The sequence below is a fragment of the Myxine glutinosa genome, chromosome 5 (genome assembly GCF_964187855.1).
Source record: "Myxine glutinosa chromosome 5, kmMyxGlut1.1, whole genome shotgun sequence".
NCBI lineage: Eukaryota > Metazoa > Chordata > Myxini > Myxiniformes > Myxinidae > Myxine > Myxine glutinosa.
In genome coordinates this window covers 7,877,995-7,900,709 of record NC_136265.1, presented here as the reverse complement: position 1 = coordinate 7,900,709, position 22,715 = coordinate 7,877,995, and the positions used below count along the sequence as shown (strand labels likewise).

The following is a 22,715-nucleotide window of genomic DNA, read 5'->3' as shown; positions in this document are numbered from 1 at the left end:
CCCTCTGGTACACATGACATTGACTCCCTCTGGTATGCATGACATTCACTCCCTCTGGTATGCATGACATTCACTCCCTCTGGTACGCAGGACATTGACTCCCTCTGGTATGCATGACATTCACCCCCTCTGGTACGCATGACATGCACTCCCTCTGGTACTCATGACATTCACTCCCTCTGGTACGCATGACATTCACTCCCTCTGGTATGCATGACATTCACTCCCTCTGGTACTCATGACATTCACTCCCTCTGGTATGCATGACATGCACTCCCTCTGGTACTCATGACATTCACTCCCTCTGGTACTCATGACATTCACTCCCTCTGGTACGCATGACATTGACTCCCTCTGGTGTGCATGACATTCACTCCCTCTGGTACGCATGACATTCACTCCCTCTGGTACTCATGACATTCACTCCCTCTGGTACTCATGACATTCACTCCCTCTGGTACGCATGACATTCACTCCCTCTGGCACGCATGACATTCACTCCCTCTGGTACTCATGACATTCACTCCCCCTGGTACGCATGACATTCACTCCCTCTGGCACACATGACATTCACTCCCTCTGGTACGCATGACATTCACTCCCTCTGGTACGCATGCCATTTACTCCTTCTGGTATGCACTATGCATGACATTCACTCCCTCTGGTACGCATGACATTGACTCCCTCTGGTACTCATGTCATTCACTCCCTCTGGTACGCATGACATTGACTCCCGCTGGTATGCATGACATTCACTCCCTCTGGTACGCATGACATGCACTCCCTCTGGTACTCATGACATTCACTCCCTCTGGTATGCATGACATTCACTCCCTCTGGTACACATGACATTGACTCCCTCTGGTATGCATGACATTCACTCCCTCTGGTATGCATGACATTCACTCCCTCTGGTACGCAGGACATTGACTCCCTCTGGTATGCATGACATTCACCCCCTCTGGTACGCATGACATGCACTCCCTCTGGTACTCATGACATTCACTCCCTCTGGTACGCATGACATTCACTCCCTCTGGTATGCATGACATTCACTCCCTCTGGTACTCATGACATTCACTCCCTCTGGTACGCATGACATGCACTCCCTCTGGTACTCATGACATTCACTCCCTCTGGTACTCATGACATTCACTCCCTCTGGTATGCATGACATTGACTCCCTCTGGTGTGCATGACATTCACTCCCTCTGGTACGCATGACATTCACTCCCTCTGGTACGCATGACATTCACTCCCTCTGGTACTTATGGCATTCACTCCCTCTGGTACACATGACATGCACTCCCTCTGGTACTCATGACATTCACTCCCTCTGGTACTCATGACATTCACTCCCTCTGGTACGCATGACATGCACTCCCTCTGGTACACATGACATTCACTCCCTCTGGTACGCATGACATTGACTCCCTCTGGTACGCATGACATTCACTCCCTCTGGTACTCATGGCATTCACTCCCTCTGGTACGCATGACATGCACTCCCTCTGGTACTCATGACATTCACTCCCTCTGGTATGCATAACATGCACTCCCTCTGGTACGCATGACATGCACTCCCTCTGGTACTCATGACATTCACTCCCTCTGGTACTCATGACATTCACTCCCTCTGGTACGCATGACATTCACTCCCTCTGGTATTCATGACATTCACTCCCTCTGGTATGCATGGCATTCACTCCCTCTGGTACTCATGACATTCACTCCCTCTGGTACTCATGACATTCACTCCCTCTGGTACTCATGACATTCACTCCCTCTGGCATGCATGACCTTCACTCCCTCTGGTACTCATGACATTCACTCCCTCTGGTACTCATGACATTCACTCCCTCTGGTACTCATGACATTCACTACCTCTGGCACGCATGACATTCACTCCCTCTGGTACTCATGACATTCACTCCCCCTGGTACGCATGACATTCACTCCCTCTGGCACACATGACATTCACTCCCTCTGGTACGCATGACATTCACTCCCTCTGGTACTCATGACATTCACTCCCTCTGGTATGCATGACATTCACTCCCTCTGGTACGCATGACATTCACTCCCTCTGGTACGCATGACATTCACTCCTTCTGGTATGCATGACATTCACTCCCTCTGGTACTCATGACATTCACTCCCTCTGGTACACATGACATTCACTCCCTCTGGTACGCATGACATTCACTCCCTCTGGCACGCATGACATTCACTCCCTCTGGTACTCATGACATTCACTCCCCCTGGTACGCATGACATTCACTCCCTCTGGCACACATGACATTCACTCCCTCTGGTACGCATGACATTCACTCCCTCTGGTACGCATGCCATTTACTCCTTCTGGTATGCATGACATTCACTCCCTCTGGTACGCATGACATTGACTCCCTCTGGTACTCATGACATTCACTCCCTCTGGTACGCATGACATTGACTCCCTCTGGTACGCATGACATGCACTCCCTCTGGTACTCATGACATTCACTCCCTCTGGTATGCATGACATTCACTCCCTCTGGTACACATGACATTGACTCCCTCTGGTATGCATGACATTCACTCCCTCTGGTATGCATGACATTCACTCCCTCTGGTACGCAGGACATTGACTCCCTCTGGTATGCATGACATTCACCCCCTCTGGTACGCATGACATGCACTCCCTCTGGTACTCATGACATTCACTCCCTCTGGTACGCATGACATTCACTCCCTCTGGTATGCATGACATTCACTCCCTCTGGTACTCATGACATTCACTCCCTCTGGTATGCATGACATGCACTCCCTCTGGTACTCATGACATTCACTCCCTCTGGTACTCATGACATTCACTCCCTCTGGTACGCATGACATTGACTCCCTCTGGTGTGCATGACATTCACTCCCTCTGGTACGCATGACATTCACTCCCTCTGGTACTCATGACATTCACTCCCTCTGGTACTCATGACATTCACTCCCTCTGGTACGCATGACATTCACTCCCTCTGGCACGCATGACATTCACTCCCTCTGGTACTCATGACATTCACTCCCCCTGGTACGCATGACATTCACTCCCTCTGGCACACATGACATTCACTCCCTCTGGTACGCATGACATTCACTCCCTCTGGTACGCATGCCATTTACTCCTTCTGGTATGCACTATGCATGACATTCACTCCCTCTGGTACGCATGACATTGACTCCCTCTGGTACTCATGACATTCACTCCCTCTGGTACGCATGACATTGACTCCCGCTGGTATGCATGACATTCACTCCCTCTGGTACGCATGACATGCACTCCCTCTGGTACTCATGACATTCACTCCCTCTGGTATGCATGACATTCACTCCCTCTGGTACACATGACATTGACTCCCTCTGGTATGCATGACATTCACTCCCTCTGGTATGCATGACATTCACTCCCTCTGGTACGCAGGACATTGACTCCCTCTGGTATGCATGACATTCACCCCCTCTGGTACGCATGACATGCACTCCCTCTGGTACTCATGACATTCACTCCCTCTGGTACGCATGACATTCACTCCCTCTGGTATGCATGACATTCACTCCCTCTGGTACGCATGACATGCACTCCCTCTGGTACTCATGACATTCACTCCCTCTGGTACTCATGACATTCACTCCCTCTGGTATGCATGACATTGACTCCCTCTGGTGTGCATGACATTCACTCCCTCTGGTACGCATGACATTCACTCCCTCTGGTACGCATGACATTCACTCCCTCTGGTACTTATGGCATTCACTCCCTCTGGTACTCATGACATTCACTCCCTCTGGTATGCATAACATGCACTCCCTCTGGTACGCATGACATGCACTCCCTCTGGTACTCATGACATTCACTCCCTCTGGTACTCATGACATTCACTCCCTCTGGTACGCATGACATTCACTCCCTCTGGTATTCATGACATTCACTCCCTCTGGTATGCATGGCATTCACTCCCTCTGGTACTCATGACATTCACTCCCTCTGGTACTCATGACATTCACTCCCTCTGGTACTCATGACATTCACTCCCTCTGGCATGCATGACCTTCACTCCCTCTGGTACTCATGACATTCACTCCCTCTGGTACTCATGACATTCACTCCCTCTGGTACTCATGACATTCACTACCTCTGGCACGCATGACATTCACTCCCTCTGGTACTCATGACATTCACTCCCCCTGGTACGCATGACATTCACTCCCTCTGGCACACATGACATTCACTCCCTCTGGTACGCATGACATTCACTCCCTCTGGTACTCATGACATTCACTCCCTCTGGTATGCATGACATTCACTCCCTCTGGTACGCATGACATTCACTCCCTCTGGTACGCATGACATTCACTCCCTCTGGTATGCATGACATTCACTCCCTCTGGTACTCATGACATTCACTCCCTCTGGTACACATGACATTCACTCCCTCTGGTACGCATGACATTCACTCCCTCTGGCACGCATGACATTCACTCCCTCTGGTACTCATGACATTCACTCCCCCTGGTACGCATGACATTCACTCCCTCTGGCACACATGACATTCACTCCCTCTGGTACGCATGACATTCACTCCCTCTGGTACGCATGCCATTTACTCCTTCTGGTATGCATGACATTCACTCCCTCTGGTACGCATGACATTGACTCCCTCTGGTACTCATGACATTCACTCCCTCTGGTACGCATGACATTGACTCCCGCTGGTATGCATGACATTCACTCCCTCTGGTACGCATGACATGCACTCCCTCTGGTACTCATGACATTCACTCCCTCTGGTATGCATGACATTCACTCCCTCTGGTACACATGACATTGACTCCCTCTGGTATGCATGACATTCACTCCCTCTGGTATGCATGACATTCACTCCCTCTGGTACGCAGGACATTGACTCCCTCTGGTATGCATGACATTCACCCCCTCTGGTACGCATGACATGCACTCCCTCTGGTACTCATGACATTCACTCCCTCTGGTACGCATGACATTCACTCCCTCTGGTATGCATGACATTCACTCCCTCTGGTACTCATGACATTCACTCCCTCTGGTATGCATGACATGCACTCCCTCTGGTACTCATGACATTCACTCCCTCTGGTACTCATGACATTCACTCCCTCTGGTACGCATGACATTGACTCCCTCTGGTGTGCATGACATTCACTCCCTCTGGTACGCATGACATTCACTCCCTCTGGTACTCATGACATTCACTCCCTCTGGTACTCATGACATTCACTCCCTCTGGTACGCATGACATTCACTCCCTCTGGCACGCATGACATTCACTCCCTCTGGTACTCATGACATTCACTCCCCCTGGTACGCATGACATTCACTCCCTCTGGCACACATGACATTCACTCCCTCTGGTACGCATGACATTCACTCCCTCTGGTACGCATGCCATTTACTCCTTCTGGTATGCACTATGCATGACATTCACTCCCTCTGGTACGCATGACATTGACTCCCTCTGGTACTCATGACATTCACTCCCTCTGGTACGCATGACATTGACTCCTGCTGGTATGCATGACATTCACTCCCTCTGGTACGCATGACATGCACTCCCTCTGGTACTCATGACATTCACTCCCTCTGGTATGCATGACATTCACTCCCTCTGGTACACATGACATTGACTCCCTCTGGTATGCATGACATTCACTCCCTCTGGTATGCATGACATTCACTCCCTCTGGTACGCAGGACATTGACTCCCTCTGGTATGCATGACATTCACCCCCTCTGGTACGCATGACATGCACTCCCTCTGGTACTCATGACATTCACTCCCTCTGGTACGCATGACATTCACTCCCTCTGGTATGCATGACATTCACTCCCTCTGGTACTCATGACATTCACTCCCTCTGGTACGCATGACATGCACTCCCTCTGGTACTCATGACATTCACTCCCTCTGGTACTCATGACATTCACTCCCTCTGGTATGCATGACATTGACTCCCTCTGGTGTGCATGACATTCACTCCCTCTGGTACGCATGACATTCACTCCCTCTGGTACGCATGACATTCACTCCCTCTGGTACTTATGGCATTCACTCCCTCTGGTACACATGACATGCACTCCCTCTGGTACTCATGACATTCACTCCCTCTGGTACTCATGACATTCACTCCCTCTGGTACGCATGACATGCACTCCCTCTGGTACGCATGACATTCACTCCCTCTGGTACGCATGACATTCACTCCCTCTGGTACGCATGACATTCACTCCCGCTGGTACTCATGACATTCACTCCCTCTGGTACTCATGACATTCACTCCCTCTGGTACGCATGACATTCACTCCCTCTGGTACTCATGACATTCACTCCCTCTGGTACGCATGACATTCACTCCCGCTGGTACTCATGACATTCACTCCCTCTGGTACTCATGACATTCACTCCCTCTGGTATGCATGACATTCACTCCCTGTGGTACTCATGACATTCACTCCCTCTGGTATGCATGAGATTCACTCCCTCTGGCACACATGACATTCACTCCCTCTGGCACACATGACATTCACTCCCTCTGGTACGCATGAAATTCACTCCCTCTGGTACGCATGACATTCACTCCCTCTGGCACACATGACATTCACTCCCTCTGGTACGCATGACATTCACTCCCTCTGGTATGCATGACATGCACTCCCTCTGGTACTCATGACATTCACTCCCTCTGGCACACATGACATTCACTCCCTCTGGCACACATGACATTCACTCCCTCTGGCACACATGACATTCACTCCCTCTGGTACGCATGACATTCACTCCCTCTGGTACGCATGACATTCACTCCCTCTGGCACACATGACATTCACTCCCTCTGGCACACATGACATTCACTCCCTCTGGTACGCATGACATTCACTCCCTCTGGTACGCATGACATTCACTCCCTCTGGCACGCATGACATTCACTCCCTCTGGCACACATGACATTCACTTCCTCTGGCACACATGATATTCACTCCCTCTGGCACACATGACATTCACTCCCTCTGTTACGCATGACATTTACTCCATCTGGAAGGCATGACAGTCATGACCGTTGACTGCTCGTTCACTGGTCTATTTGCCGTGTCGAAGCGGAAACGATCTCCTCTGTCCTACAACAGACCCCACGGACAGAATGGGTGCGCAATTGGCCTGGACAGGTTGTCATTGCTGGTTGTCAGATTTACTGGACTCTGGACGTGTCCCGGGCCATTGAACTGGGGACTCTCACCTCGAAACTCTGTCCACAGCTTGCAGCCCAGGTGAGAACCATTAACGAATTCCCCTTTTTGTTTTATTGTTTGTCTTTCTTTCCACCTCATTCCAATTTCCATATTATTTCACAAATTGTGGAATCCGGTTGTCTTAATGCTTTGGCCGTGCAGTTTTTCTCACTGGTCCGGCCAGTATAGCTTGGCCTAAGCCGTATTTTTACCTGTGTGATGCAGCTGGGTGACTTGGTAGCATTGGTCCGGGGTCCTCTCTCATACCTGCAGCGTGAAGTACTCGGGGCCCTTATTGTCATCGAGGTCCACGCGCGTGATGTGGCCACTTCCCTCTCCGCCAAGAACGTGCACAGTGTCAATGACTTTGAGTGGATCAGCCAACTACGGTAGCCTCGGCACGACCAGGATTTGATTACAATCGATGATGAATTATCTTGATTAATGTGCGGTGCACTGTATCAACCTGAGATCACACCTGTTAAGCAAGCATGAGGCCGTTATATAATTGTTTAGTATTTGAATGTGTCGGGTTCTAATGGCTAGCGTGTCAAGGCCTGGTGCTTTAGTGGTTTGCGGTTTAGTGGTTTGCGGTTTAGTGGTTTGCAGTTTAGTGGTTTGCAGTTTCGTGGTTTGTGGTTTAGTGGTTTAGTGGTTTGCGGTTTAGTGGTTTACGGTTTAATGGTTTGCGATTTAGTGTTTTGTGGTTTTGTGGTTTGCGGTTTAGTGGTTTGCGGTTTAGTGGTTTGCGTTTAGTGGTTTGCGTTTAGTGGTTTGCGATTTAGTGGTTTGCGGTTTAGTGGTTTGTGGTTTAGTGGTTTGTGGTTTAGTGTTTTGCGGTTTAGTGGTTTGCAGTTTAGTGGTTTGCGGTTTAGTGGTTTGTGATTTAGTGGTTAGTGTTTTAGTGGTTTGTGCTTTAGTAGTTCGTGTTTTTGTGGTTTGTGTTTTAGTGGTTTGTGCTTTCGTGGTTTGTGCTTTAGTGGTTTGTGCTTTTGTGGTTTGTGATTTAGTGTTTTAGTGGTTCGTGTTTTAGTGGTTATTGTTTTAGTGGTTTGTGCCTTAGTGGTTTGTGCTTTTGTGGTTTGTGATTTAGTGTTTTAGTGGTTCATGTTTTAGTGGTTATTGTTTTAGTGGTTTATGCTTTAGTGGTTAGTGCTTTAGTGGTTTGTGCTTTTGTGGTTTAGTGTTTTAGTGGTTAGTGTTTTAGTGGTTATTGTTTTAGTGGTTTGCAGTTTAGTGGTTTGCGGTTTCATGGTTTGTGTTTTCGTGGTTATTGTTTTCGTGGTTTGCGGTTTAGTGGTTTGTGGTTCAGTGGTTTGTGATGTCGTGGTTTGCGGTTTAGTGGTTTGCAGTTGAGTGGTTTGCGGTTTAGTGGTTTGTGGTTTTTGTGGTTAGTGTTTTAGTGGTTTGCACTTCAGTAGTTCATGTTTTTGTGGTTTGTGATTTAGTGGTTAGTGTTTTAGTGGTTATTGTTTTAGTGGTTTGTGCTTTAGTGGTTAGTGCTTTAGTGGTTAGTGCTTAAGTGGTTTGTGCTTTAGTGGTTAGTGCTTTAGTGGTTTGTGCTTTAGTGGTTTGTGCTTTAGTGGTTTGTGCTTTCGTGGTTTGTGCTTTCGTGGTTTGTGCTTTTGTGGTTTGTGATTTAGTGTTTTAGTGGTTAGTGTTTTAGTGGTTATTGTTTTAGTGGTTTGTGCTTTAGTGGTTAGTGCTTTAGTGGTTAGTGCTTTAGTGGTTTGTGCTTTAGTGGTTTGTGCTTTAGTGGTTTGTGCTTTAGTGGTTTGTGCTTTAGTGGTTTGTGCTTTAGTGGTTAGTGCTTTAGTGGTTAGTGCTTTAGTGGTTAGTGCTTTAGTGGTTTGTGCTTTAGTGGTTTGTGCTTTAGTGGTTTGTGCTTTAGTGGTTTGTGCTTTAGTGGTTTGTGCTTTAATGGTTTGTGGTTTAGTGGTTTGTGCTTTAGTGGTTTGTGCTTTAGTGGTTTGTGTTTTAGTGTTTAGTGGTTTGTGCTTTGGTGGTTTGTGCTTTAGTGGTTTGTGCTTTAGTGGTTAGTGCTTTAGTGGTTTGTGCTTTAGTGGTTTGTGTTTTAGTGGTTAGTGCTTTAGTGGTTTGTGCTTTAGTGGTTTGTGCTTTAGTGGTTTGTGTTTTAGTGGTTTGTGTTTTAGTGGTTAGTGTTTTAGTGGTTAGTGTTTTAGTGGTTTGTGTTTTAGTGGTTTGTGTTTTAGTGGTTTGTGTTTTAGTGGTTTGTGTTTTAGTGGTTAGTGTTTTGGTGGTTTGTGCTTTGGTGGTTTGTGCTTTAGTGGTTTGTGCTTTAGTGGTTAGTGCTTTAGTGGTTTGTGCTTTAGTGGTTAGTGCTTTAGTGGTTAGTGCTTTAGTGGTTTGTGCTTTAGTGGTTTGTGCTTTAGTGGTTTGTGATTTAGTGTTTTAGTGGTTAGTGTTTCAGTGGTTTGCAGTTTAGTGGTTTAGTGGTTTAGTGGTTTGCAGTTTAGTGGTTTGTGGTTTAGTGGTTTGCGGTTTAATGGTTTGTGGTTTCGTGGTTTGTGATTTAGTGTTTTAGTGGTTCGTGTTTTAGTGGTTATTGTTTTAGTGGTTTGTGCTTTAGTGGTTAGTGCTTTAGTGGTTAGTGCTTTAGTGGTTTGTGCTTTAGTGGTTTGTGCTTTAGTGGTTTGTGCTTTAGTGGTTTGTGCTTTAGTGGTTAGTGCTTTAGTGGTTTGTGCTTTAATGGTTTGTGGTTTAGTGGTTTGTGCTTTAGTGGTTTGTGCTTTAGTGGTTTGTGTTTTAGTGTTTAGTGGTTTGTGCTTTGGTGGTTTGTGCTTTAGTGGTTTGTGCTTTAGTGGTTAGTGCTTTAGTGGTTTGTGCTTTAGTGGTTTGTGCTTTAGTGGTTTGTGTTTTAGTGGTTAGTGCTTTAGTGGTTTGTGCTTTAGTGGTTTGTGCTTTAGTGGTTTGTGTTTTAGTGGTTTGTGTTTTAGTGGTTAGTGTTTTAGTGGTTAGTGTTTTAGTGGTTTGTGGTTTGTGTTTTAGTGGTTTGTGTTTTAGTGGTTTGTGTTTTAGTGGTTAGTGTTTTAGTGGTTTGTGCTTTGGTGGTTTGTGCTTTAGTGGTTTGTGCTTTAGTGGTTAGTGCTTTAGTGGTTTGTGCTTTAGTGGTTAGTGCTTTAGTGGTTTGTGCTTTAGTGGTTTGTGCTTTAGTGGTTTGTGCTTTAGTGGTTTGTGCTTTAGTGGTTTGTGCTTTAGTGGTTTGTGTTTTAGTGGTTAGTGCTTTAGTGGTTTGTGCTTTAGTGGTTTGTGCTTTAGTGGTTTGTGTTTTAGTGGTTAGTGTTTTAGTGGTTAGTGTTTTAGTGGTTTGTGTTTTAGTGGTTTGTGTTTTAGTGGTTTGTGCTTTAGTGGTTAGTGCTTTAGTGGTTTGTGCTTTAGTGGTTTGTGCTTTAGTGGTTTGTGCTTTAGTGGTTTGTGCTTTAGTGGTTAGTGCTTTAGTGGTTTGTGCTTTAATGGTTTGTGGTTTAGTGGTTTGTGCTTTAGTGGTTTGTGGTTTAGTGGTTAGTGTTTTAGTGGTTAGTGTTTTAGTGGTTTGTGCTTTAGTGGTTTGTGCTTTAGTGGTTTGTGCTTTAGTGGTTAGTGCTTTAGTGGTTTGTGCTTTAATGGTTTGTGGTTTAGTGGTTTGTGCTTTAGTGGTTTGTGGTTTAGTGGTTAGTGCTTTAGTGGTTAGTGCTTTAGTGGTTTGTGCTTTAGTGGTTTGTGCTTTAGTGGTTAGTGTTTTAGTGGTTAGTGTTTTAGTGGTTTGTGTTTTAGTGGTTTGTGCTTTAATGGTTTGTGCTTTAGTGGTTAGTGCTTTAGTGGTTTGTGCTTTAATGGTTTGTGGTTTAGTGGTTTGTGCTTTAGTGGTTTGTGCTTTAGTGGTTAGTGCTTTAGTGGTTTGTGCTTTAATGGTTTGTGGTTTAGTGGTTTGTGCTTTAGTGGTTTGTGCTTTAGTGGTTTGTGTTTTAGTGTTTAGTGGTTTGTGCTTTGGTGGTTTGTGCTTTAGTGGTTTGTGCTTTAGTGGTTAGTGCTTTAGTGGTTTGTGCTTTAGTGGTTTGTGCTTTAGTGGTTTGTGCTTTAGTGGTTTGTGCTTTAGTGGTTAGTGCTTTAGTGGTTTGTGCTTTAGTGGTTAGTGCTTTAGTGGTTTGTGCTTTAATGGTTTGTGGTTTAGTGGTTTGTGCTTTAGTGGTTTGTGCTTTAGTGGTTTGTGTTTTAGTGTTTAGTGGTTTGTGCTTTGGTGGTTTGTGCTTTAGTGGTTAGTGCTTTAGTGGTTAGTGCTTTAGTGGTTTGTGCTTTAGTGGTTTGTGCTTTAGTGGTTTGTGTTTTAGTGGTTTGTGCTTTAGTGGTTTGTGCTTTAGTGGTTTGTGTTTTAGTGGTTTGTGTTTTAGTGGTTAGTGTTTTAGTGGTTAGTGTTTTAGTGGTTTGTGTTTTAGTGGTTTGTGTTTTAGTGGTTTGTGTTTTAGTGGTTTGTGTTTTAGTGGTTAGTGTTTTAGTGGTTTGTGCTTTGGTGGTTTGTGCTTTAGTGGTTTGTGCTTTAGTGGTTTGTGCTTTAGTGGTTTGTGCTTTAGTGGTTTGTGCTTTAGTGGTTTGTGATTTAGTGTTTTAGTGGTTCGTGTTTCAGTGGTTTGCAGTTTAGTGGTTTAGTGGTTTGCAGTTTTGTGGTTTGTGGTTTAGTGGTTTAGTGGTTTGCGGTTTAATGGTTTGTGGTTTCGTGGTTTGCGATTTAGTGGTTTGTGGTTTAATGGTTTGTGGTTTAGTTGTTTGTGCTTTAGTGGTTTAATGGTTTGGGGTTTAATGGTTTGTGGTTTAGTGGTTTGTGGTTTCGTGGTTTGTGGTTTAATGGTTTGTGGTTTAGTGGTTTGCGATTTAGTGGTTTGTGCTTTCGTGGTTTGTGGTTTAATGGTTTGTGGTTTAGTGGTTTGTGGTTTAGTGGTTTGTGCTTTCGTGGTTTGTGGTTTAATGGTTTGTGGTTTAGTGGTTTGCGATTTAGTGGTTTGTAATTTAGTGTTTTAGTGGTTAGTGTTTCAGTGGTTTGCAGTTTAGTGGTTTAGTGGTTTGCAGTTTAGTGGTTTGTGGTTTAGTGGTTTAGTGGTTTGCGGTTTAATGGTTTGTGGTTTCGTGGTTTGCGATTTAGTGGTTTGTGGTTTAATGGTTTGTGGTTTAGTTGTTTGTGCTTTAGTGGTTTGTGGTTTAATGGTTTGTGGTTTAATGGTTTGTGGTTTAGTGGTTTGTGCTTTCGTGGTTTGTGGTTTAATGGTTTGTGGTTTAGTGGTTTGCGATTTAGTGGTTTGTGGTTTAATGGTTTGTGCTTTAGTGGTTTGTGGTTTAATGGTTTGTGGTTTAGTGGTTAGCGATTTAGTGGTTAGTGTTTAAGTGGTTATTGTTTTAGTGGTTTGTGCTTTAGTGGTTTGTGGTTTAATGGTTTGTGGTTTAGTGGTTTGTGGTTTAGTGGTTTGTGCTTTAGTGGTTCGTGCTTTAGTGGTTTGTACTTTAGTGGTTAGTGTTTTAGTGGTTTGTGCTTTGGTGGTTTGTGCTTTAGTGGTTTGTGCTTTAGTGGTTAGTGTTTTAGTGGTTATTGTTTTAGTGGTTTGTGCTTTAGTGGTTAGTGCTTTAGTGGTTAGTGCTTAAGTGGTTTGTGCTTTAGTGGTTAGTGCTTTAGTGGTTTGTGGTTTAGTGGTTAGCGATTTAGTGGTTAGTGTTTTAGTGGTTTGTGCTTTAGTGGTTTGTGCTTTAGTGGTTAGTGCTTAAGTGGTTTGTGCTTTAGTGGTTTGTGCTTTAGTGGTTTGTGGTTTAATGGTTTGTGGTTTAGTGGTTAGCGATTTAGTGGTTAGTGTTTTAGTGGTTATTGTTTTAGTGGTTTGTGCTTTAGTGGTTTGTGGTTTAATGGTTTGTGGTTTAGTGGTTTGTGGTTTAGTGGTTTGTGCTTTAGTGGTTCGTGCTTTAGTGGTTTGTGCTTTAGTGGTTAGTGTTTTAGTGGTTATTGTTTTCGTGGTTTGTGCTTTAGTGGTTTGTGGTTTAATGGCGTGTCCTGTAATTTCCCCTTTGAACCCATGGAAGGTATTACTGGAGTCGGGATGACCTCTTCGTGCATGCAGTCAATGCCGAGTTCCTCTACGGGTACGAGTACCTGGGGAACTCTGGTCGTTTGGTCATAACTCCACTCACTGATAGGTATTTTCATTTTATCTGCGCTGTTATTTCATTTACCTAATAGTCCCCTACCGGTTTCACCGGAGGAGACTATAGGTTTGCACTCCGTCTGTCTGTCTGTCTGCGTTCGTCCCACCTGTGATTTTTCAGACCTCTTCCCCATATCCTTTAACATATTCAACTGAACCTTGGTACATGACTTTGTTATGATAAGTTCCAGAACAGGTTCGAGTTTCAAGGTGCTTGGTCAATTTTTCACGGAGTTATACCCTTTATGAAGTTAGAAAATATCACATCTGTAGAGAACATGTATTGCAAAGCAATTCTCTGTTTTGTTTTTTTAATGTTATTCATCTTGTGTTTAATCTACCTCAGATGCTATCTCACCTTAACTGGAGCCCTTCACCTTAAATTTGGTGGCGCACCTGCCGGCCCGGCAGGTACGGGTAAAACGGAGACCACCAAAGATCTAGGCAAGGCACTGGCCATCCAGACAGTGGTCTTCAATTGCTCTGACCAGCTGGACTTCCTTGCAATGGGGAAACTGCTAAAAGGGTTGGCCAGGTGAGAGTTTGAAATGAACAGGTGTCAAAATTAACCTGTCTACTATGATATTTCATAATCGTGGAAGACTTCCTCTGTATGAGTAGGGACGGTTCCTACCTACTTGTGGGTTTGCATACAGATACTGTGGTTCCTACACAGCGGATCAAAGTCACCAAAAAGTTAAAATTATCTGTCTGGATCGGGGCCCTTGTGGCGCAGCGAGTAGCTGGACTTCCCTGAGGGGATGTCAGGTGACTTTTTTTTGTTGACAAACAAAATCTAGGCCCACCGACTAGCTCTCAGAAGACTTACCTGAGGTTTGTTGAGTATGGAACTTGTTATGTAACGAGAGTTCCTTTACAAGGAGGAGGCCATTAGGCCCATCAAGCCCGTACTACATTTGCACCACATTATACACTACAGTGGTTGCCAAAGTAGATGGTTGTGTTTCTGTGCTCTATCCTTTTTAAATGCTGAGAATCGAGCAAAGAAACAGAACGACCGTTGTTGAAGTGTTTTGTACGAGTCGCTCGGGGTTTGAATCGCTTAAGTATCCTACTATAATTCACCAAATGTCCGTCTGTCCGTCCGTTCGAAGGTACCGCAAAAACGGCTGAACCGATCGCAATGATATTTTGGGTGGGTAATCCTGGGACCCCCTGGAGTAAAATAGGCTAAATTGTTTTTCCAATTTTTCCAGTTTTTCCAAACACGATAGAATAATATTTACCGATTCAGCGCGCACTCTTCACACATAAACGTGCGACTGAGAAAGATGTGTAACGGCCGCTTCCGTGTTACAGATTCGGCGCGCACTCTTCACACAAACGTGCGACTGAGAAAGACGTGTAACGGCCGCTTCCGTGTTACAGATTCGGCGCGCACTCTTCACACATAAACGTGCGACTGAGATAGGCGTGTAGCGGCCGCTTCCGTGTTACAGATTCTGCGCGCACTCTTCACACATAAACGTGCGACTGAGATAGGCGTGTAGCGGCCGCTTCCGTGTTACAGATTCGGCGCGCACTCTTCACACATAAACGTGCGACTGAGATAGGCGTGTAGCGGCCGCTTCCGTGTTACAGATTCGGCGCGCACTCTTCACACATAAACGTGCGACTGAGAAAGACGTGTAGCGGCCGCTTCTGTTTTGCAGAATTCAATCTTTTTTCAAAATGGGCGCCATGTACTGTTTAGATTTTGATGATTTGCGTGTGATATGATTCAACAGACGTTTATATGAATCGTTTAAAATAAAAAGCCTTAAATTTCTGATATTTTGCCTTTTAATTTGGGCTTCCCAATTGAAGCCCCGCCCATAGGGCGGGTACCGTTGCTAGTTTTTACTTAAATGATTAATTACTTAATTTTTTCTGTTTTTTTAAGTTACAGATTCGGATGAAACGGTGGTGGTTTAGGTATTCCATTAGCCAATTGATTAATAATTTAATTATTTTACGATTATTATTTATTTATTTTTGTTATTAATCACTTGTTTATTTTCTTTCTCGTCTGGGCAATATCTCAGGCATCTTTTGAGCTAGGAAGCTGATATTTGGACACGACAGTGACCAAGTGATTTGGTTATAAACGGTATTTTTGATTTATTGATTAATCAATTGATCGATTAATTATTTATTGATTAATCAACATCAATTATTTATTTATGTTTTGATTAATTAATTGTTTAATTTATTTTCAAAAAGTTACGGCTTCGGATGATGTTTCGGCCGTTAGCGATGATGGTACCCGAGTACACCATGTTAGCAGAGATCTCACTTTCCTCCTTTGGATTCTCCGATGCAAAGACTCTCGCAAAGGTCACCGGCACATTCAAACTCTCCTCCGAGCAACTCAGCTCGCAGGTGCGCTTGAATTTATTCATTGTATGTAGATAATTTATAAATTCATGTTTTCTCATCATGCTGAAGTTGTTTTTAATGATAAAATTAATGATGATGCTATTTTCTTGAAATAAAAGTCCTGGTGGTTTAGGTATGCTATAGCCAATTGATTAAGAAATTAATTATTTTACGATTATTATTTATTTATTTCAATTGCCCAATTATTCAATTATTGTACACCTTTTTTTTTTCTTTTCCTTTTTTTTGTTGTTGTTGTATACAGAGTCGAGGCTCGTGAAAGAGCTAACAGCTCCGTTACTGCGAAACAAGTACACCTCTCCCTCCCAATGCCATCTCTATGTACTGCATGGCGGCATGACGTCCGGGTGCTGAAGGCGTCCCGGCGTTGCCACGCTGGAGGATGTTATTTATTTATTTGCCATGGGGGCGGTGTACTTTGAATATATCTGTACTTGTTTCTACTGTCATTACCTGTCCAGGTAGACAATTCCATGTATTTTCTTCTCTGTGAGTAAAAGACCACTATCTTACTACCGTCCCAACTGTTTCTTCTTTACTCTCAGGCTGTGGACCCTGGTCTTGGGGAGTAACACCTTGCACGACTGTTTATGGACTGAAGGTTCTAAACCGCACCTGTATTGTGATAGCATGGATGCAGGTAAATGTCGGGGATTCAATCTGCATGATGTGCGAGTGCAGTTCCGGAGCCTGGGCTTGCTTTGACGAGTTCAACCGCATTGATGTTGAAGTTCTTTCAGTGGTGGCACAGCAGATAGCAACCATTCAGAAAGCTCAACAACAAAGGGTACGTATGTACGACAGCACATGTTTACATGTCCAATTGCCATGAACTATCGATGAAACTTAATTCCCCGCCGCGAGAGCATCGTGCAAGCTGTTGTCTTCCTTTGTGTGTGCTGCAGGTGGAGAGGTTCATCTTTGAGGGAGTGGAAATTCCTTTGGTTCCCAGCTGTGCTGTGTTTATAACCATGAACCCCGGATATGCAGGACGCACCGAGTTACCGGATAATCTCAAGGTCGAGCCATGATTTTCCTTATTTTGGGGATTTATCGGATTTGGGAAATGTGATTGAAAACCTCCCGTCATCGATGGATTTTTAGGGATTCTCGAATGACAAATCCATCAGACGGACCGCCATCTTAACACGCTCGCACCATCGGCCGTGCTTTTCTTCCGGACAGGCTTTGTTTCGGCCGGTAGCGATGATGGTACCCGATTACACCATGATAGCAGAGATCTCACTTTACTCCTTTGGATTCTCCGATGCAAAGACTCTCGCAAAGAAGGTCACCAGCACATTCAAACTCTCCTCTGAGCAACTCAGCTCGCAGGTGCGCTTGAATTTATTCATTGTATGTAGATAGTTTATAAATTCGTGTTTTCCCATCATGCCGAAGTTGTTTTTAATTATATAATTAATGATGATGCCATTTTCTTGAAATAAAAGATCCCTATTGATTTTCCTTTATTCACGTGTCTGCTTGGGCGGCACTCATTCTTTCAGTCATTCATTCATATTCCAATGGAAGCTCACTACCTAAAGTCTCAGGGTACACTATAATCATGCCTTAAGATGATTGGAGACCTTAAAGGATGCAAACTGCATACCAACAAGTGAGCTGATGATTGTGATGAAAATAATGATCTCTATGTAATGAACGGAAAGTGCTAATGAACGGAAAGTGAACGGAAAGTGCTATATAATGAACGTAAAGGAACACAATTTATTAATTATGAGATTGGAGGGATTTTATGCATTATATGATGCGAGTTTCCACAATGGCCTCTCATGGACTAATTAAAGTATATAATCAAAATCTGTCTTCTGATTTGAGCATCACAGCTTGTGGACTAAATAACCTCCAAAATCTGGTGTGAAATGTGAAAATTTAAACAAATTAGTGATTCTGAAAACTAAGTATATTTATGGAAAGTAAGGTCGTCATCCCTCGTTCTGCACCTTCATCTTAATTCATACTTCCACAGGATAGGGTGTCACTCAACTCAGATCTGCAGTACTTGTGATTAATATTTGAAGTCTTTAAATAAAAGGGCTGTCCTTTTGACAGTGTTTTCTACGTATACTGTATACTGTACTGTTTATGCTGTCAAGGTGTCCAGGGGTGCGTTCAGTTACCGAGCAGCTAGCTAGCGCTTGCTAAGCCAGACGTTCCTTATCAACTGTTTTGAATGGAATGCTTGCTGGAGTGCTGAAGTCATTTGGCGAGCACTCTCCAAGAAACTTGGTAACTGAACACACCCTGGATTCATTACATGGCGACGAGGATAAACATCTATACAACAACAACAACATGCATTTTAAAGGCCATTTTCCCTGCTAGAGCGGAGGTTAGCCTTGCGGTCCCCATGACAATCTTCTCCATTTTGCCCTATTTTCTGCATCTCTCCTTGTTAACCCCCTTGCCTGCATTTCTTCTTCCACCATCTTTAGCCAAGTCATTCTCGGTCTTCCCCATCCTCCACTTCCTTCTACATTCATTTCCATCACTATTCTCAACAGGTCACTTTCATCCTTCCTCAACACATGACCAAACCATCTCAACCTGTTCCTCTTCACAGCATCCATCACAGGCTCTATTCCCATCTTCTTTCGCAATTCATCATTTGTCTTCCTCTCTCTCAACGATACTCCGCACATCCATCGAACCATTCGCATTTCCACCCTTTCCAACCTTCGTTGCTGCTCTACGTTCATTACCCATGTCTCGCTCCCATAAATCATAACACTTCTCACACATGCAGCACCTTTCCCTTCAGCTTCAACGACACTCCCCTCCTCATCAGCACGCCACTCAGTTCCCGAAACTTCTTGCGTGCACATCTCACTCTAGCAACCGTTGCCGAGTCTGATCCACCTTCTCCATTCAGCATGTCTCCGAGGTAGCAAAATGTTTTCACACCTTCCAGCATCACGCCGTCTCCAAGATCCAACTCAACATTTCCTCCATCTGCAGCTCCCTCTGTGCACACCTTACATTTGAATGTAGCTGCCACACTGGTTAATGACCCTCTCAGACCACTACATTTTTGATGAACCCACTCAGCGCACATTGTACATTGAATGGAGTTCACTCCGACACCCTTCCTACACACAGCACAGGGCCACTTCCCAGTTCTTTCCACCTCACCACATGCTTTACCACTTGCCATCACCTTCGTCTTTCCGATATTCACCTTCAGACATTTTGTCTCCATACATTCCTTCCACTTGTTCATCTTTTCCTTCAGTCCATCCATACTTTCCACAATCAACACCAGATCATCTGCATAAAACAACTCCCACGGTAAACCCTCCTTTACGTTCTGAGCCAGCACCTCCATCACAGCTACAAATAGTAGTGGACTTAGTACCGACCCCTGATACACTCCCACCTTCACCTCAAGCTCACCACTGTTCCCGTCCTTCGTCCTTACAGCTGTGCGCGCTCTTTTGTACATTGCCATCACTACTCTAATCAACCATTCCTCCACTCTTAACTTCCTCAATGCCCATGTCACTACTTCACGTGGAACCCTATCGAATGCTTTCTCCAGATCAACAAACCCAAGAAACAACTTCTTCCTCTTCTCCATGTACTTCTCCTGCAACTGCCTCACAATGAAAAGTGCGTCTGTCATGCCTCTTCCTGGCATAAATCCAAACTGCATTTCGTCGATCTTCACCTTCTTCCTTATCCTCCTCTCCAACACCCTTTCCAATACCTTCATTCCATGCTCCAATAACTTTATCGCTCGGTACGAGCCACACTCCAGAGGGTCACCTTTTCCCTTGTATAGAGGGACGAGGGTACTCAGTTCCCGAACCACTGGAATGCGGCCTTCTTTCACCATCAGATTACAGATTACAGAGGATAAACATCTATACTATGACTTATTTTCCTCATATTGATGGGCAGATTTTACATAACACGTGGAAACAAGAAAATGCGGGTTGGTAAGAATCAAAAGCGGATTTTTTTTTTTTTTTTAATTCTAAACGTGGTTTAAAATGTTTTATTCACCATCAATGACTAGGTGGAAGTGGGAGGAGGGAGGGAAGGAATGGGTGGGAATCTGAAAGGAAAGGGTCAGGTAGGAGGAGGGAGGGGAGTGGTGGTGGGAGTATGGAGGGAGGGGAAAAAGTGGTGTGGAAGTCTGGAGAGAGGAGGAGAGAGTGGAAGGGGTGGGTTGGGAATCTGGAGGGAAGAGAAGAGGTGGGGTGGGAGGAGGCAGGGGAAAGGAGGGATGAGGGGGGGTGTGACTTTGGAGGGAGGTGGGTGGGGGGAGAGGGGTATGGGGTCCGGAAGGAGTGGTGGGGTGGGAGACGGAGGGAGGGGAAGGGGTGGGGTATGAGTCCAGAGGGAGGGGAAGGGGAAAGAGTGGGGTGGGATAAGGGAGAAACAAGGAGTGGGATGAGGGAGAAGGAAGGAGTGGGATGAGGGAGAGGTGGGTTGGGAGTCCGTAGGGTGGTAAGGGCAGGAAGGAGTGGGGTGGGAGGAGGAGGGAAGGGTGGGAGGAGAAAAGGTGGGGTGGAGGTCCATAGGGTGGTTGGAGGAGGGAGGGGAAGGGGTGGGATAGGAGTCCAGATGGAGGGGAAGGGGAAAGAGTGGGGTGGGATGATGGAGGAAAAACGGGTGGGAGGGGAAGAGGTTGGGTGTGAGTCCGTAGGGTGGTGGGGGCGGGAAAGAGTTGGGTGGGAGGAGGCAGGGGGAAGGGTGAGATGAGGGAGGGGAAGGGGTGGATGGGGGTCAGGAGGGAGTGGGAGGGGAATGAGTGGTGTGAGAGTCTGGAGGGAGGCGGAGTGGGAGTAAAAGGGGCAGGGGTGGAATGAGGGGGGCGAAAGGGATTTCGGATGGAGGGGAAGATTGCACCTCTATATCTCCAAAAGCACTGAACAGAAAAAAACGAGACATGGCTCATTGTAAATAACTCTCCATGTGGAATAACATCTGTTAATGATGATGTCATAGGTGCCTCCATTATGACGTCATAATTCGACAAGTACAAAGCTTCATCTGATCAAGCCGAAATGTGTTGAGCGTCATGTAGGCATAAATCGGTGGAGAAAAAAAAAGTAATGATGACGTCATCGGTCACGTGGTTCGGCCGCCATATTTGTTTTAGAACAAAAGCCTTAAAAACCACTGAAAACGTCCTGGCGAGGGTCTGCGATCTCTGATTGCTCTTTGTAGTTCTGTTTGTATACCTTTAGTAATGTCGGGTTTCATTCCACAGCACGAATTTGTGTCATTGTGTTCTATTTCTTTCTTGTTCAGGATCACTACGATTTCGGGATGCGTGCTGTGAAAACCGTCCTGTGCGCAGCAGGAAACCTTAAACGGGAAAACCCAGACATGGACGAGGTATGTAATGCAGAGATGCTTCGAGTTCCTCGACTCATGGTGTTGTCATCTGTGGATGTATTCTTCTCTCTTTTTCTTTCGTATGCAGCACAAGGCTGCAGGGTAGCATCATCGGACGAGGCTGTGCCACAGATGCAGTGCCCTCTGCTTGTTAGGGCAGGGGTTGTAATTTGTTCAGAGTGCCGTAGATAGCTTGCCTACTCTTAGCGAAGGACACTTTGGGATCGTTAACATCTCACGACGGATGCTCTGGCAGACGGGTCGCCCGTTTAACGTCTCCCCGAGGGACGGCACACACACTAACTTATAACCGTGCTGGGATTTGAATCCAGGCCTGCCAGCCTAGAGGCGAGTGTTCGTACCTCTAGGCTATCCTGTGATGGGAGCACACCACACCATAGTAAAAACCTATTCCGACACTACTGCACCCCAAACAGGAGCTGATCTGCCTGCTTGCCATTCGTGACGTCAACGTACCCAAGTTCCTCGCTGATGACCTGAAGTTGTTCTCCGGTGTAGTAGCAGACCTGTTTCCTGGCACGCTGGAGCGAGACCATCCTCCAGACCATGGTGCTCTGCCACCTGCCATCCGGGCCACCTGCACACTTCTCGGCCTCAAAGACGTGCAAGGTTAAGCTGGTTCTCTTTTCCTAGTCCCTTAAAACCTGTCACTGCCCTTTATTCCTAATTATTCCATGTTCTCTTTTTCCCTTGCTCCCATTGACTCCAGGATTTCTTGATAAGTGCATTCAATTGTACGAAACCACCGTTGTGCGTCACGGTCTCATGCTCGTCGGGCCCACTGGATCGGCAAAGACCGAGGTACCTCTGAATGTATACCGTGCTTTCATCAGTTCGGGGCGAACGTTAAACGTCTGGAGGACTTATGTACGTATGTTTGTCGGACTGCGGACAACCTGCCTTTTGCTCCTCCATTCATTAGAGGTCCCATTTATTTTCCTTCCTCTGCGAAACAGTGCTACAAAGTCCTGGCGGAAGCTTTGACCTCTTTGAAGGGCCAACGGTCAATGTCCGGTGGTACCTTTGAGGCTGTCCATGTCTCTGTCCTCAACCCCAAGTCCATCACTATGGGACAGCTTTATGGAGAGTTTGACCGACTCACCCACGAGTGGTACATTGTCCTGTCCATCCATTTGTCTCGATTTGAGATTAGTTTTAACTTTGTCTTTTACAATAACTAGTACATGGGCTTATGTTGGGAAACCAAAGTTTGTGGACCGTTTTGCTAGATTCTTGGCAACTAGGCTTAAATCACTCTAAATAGCATATAAAATAAAAAAATTGCTGTTGCCAAATTTTCACGACATCTTCATGGCGGCCATCTTGGATTTCAAGATGGCCACCATTTCGGACCTATTTTGCCTTATATCTCACTTATTAATCAAGGTATCAGCGCAAGAATAGTGTCCTTACCCACATTTTCGGGGTCAAGGAAGACAATGGTGATAATTAAA

General features: G+C 45.4%; 1 protein-coding gene across 1 annotated transcript in view; it reads left to right on the top strand.

Moving 5' to 3' along the window:
• DNAH1 (dynein axonemal heavy chain 1) overlaps window positions 1-22,715 on the top strand; it is a 220,518-nt gene that overhangs the window by 101,120 nt on the left and 96,683 nt on the right. The window contains exons 26-36 of the mRNA XM_078777248.1: window positions 7,193-7,333; window positions 7,520-7,683; window positions 13,352-13,465; window positions 13,820-14,008; window positions 16,555-16,660; window positions 16,779-16,892; window positions 17,059-17,208; window positions 21,154-21,240; window positions 21,678-21,870; window positions 21,971-22,062; window positions 22,218-22,372. Of these exons, the coding sequence (XP_078633374.1) occupies window positions 7,193-7,333; window positions 7,520-7,683; window positions 13,352-13,465; window positions 13,820-14,008; window positions 16,555-16,660; window positions 16,779-16,892; window positions 17,059-17,208; window positions 21,154-21,240; window positions 21,678-21,870; window positions 21,971-22,062; window positions 22,218-22,372 (1,505 nt within the window). The remainder of the gene's footprint in view (window positions 1-7,192; window positions 7,334-7,519; window positions 7,684-13,351; window positions 13,466-13,819; window positions 14,009-16,554; window positions 16,661-16,778; window positions 16,893-17,058; window positions 17,209-21,153; window positions 21,241-21,677; window positions 21,871-21,970; window positions 22,063-22,217; window positions 22,373-22,715) is intronic.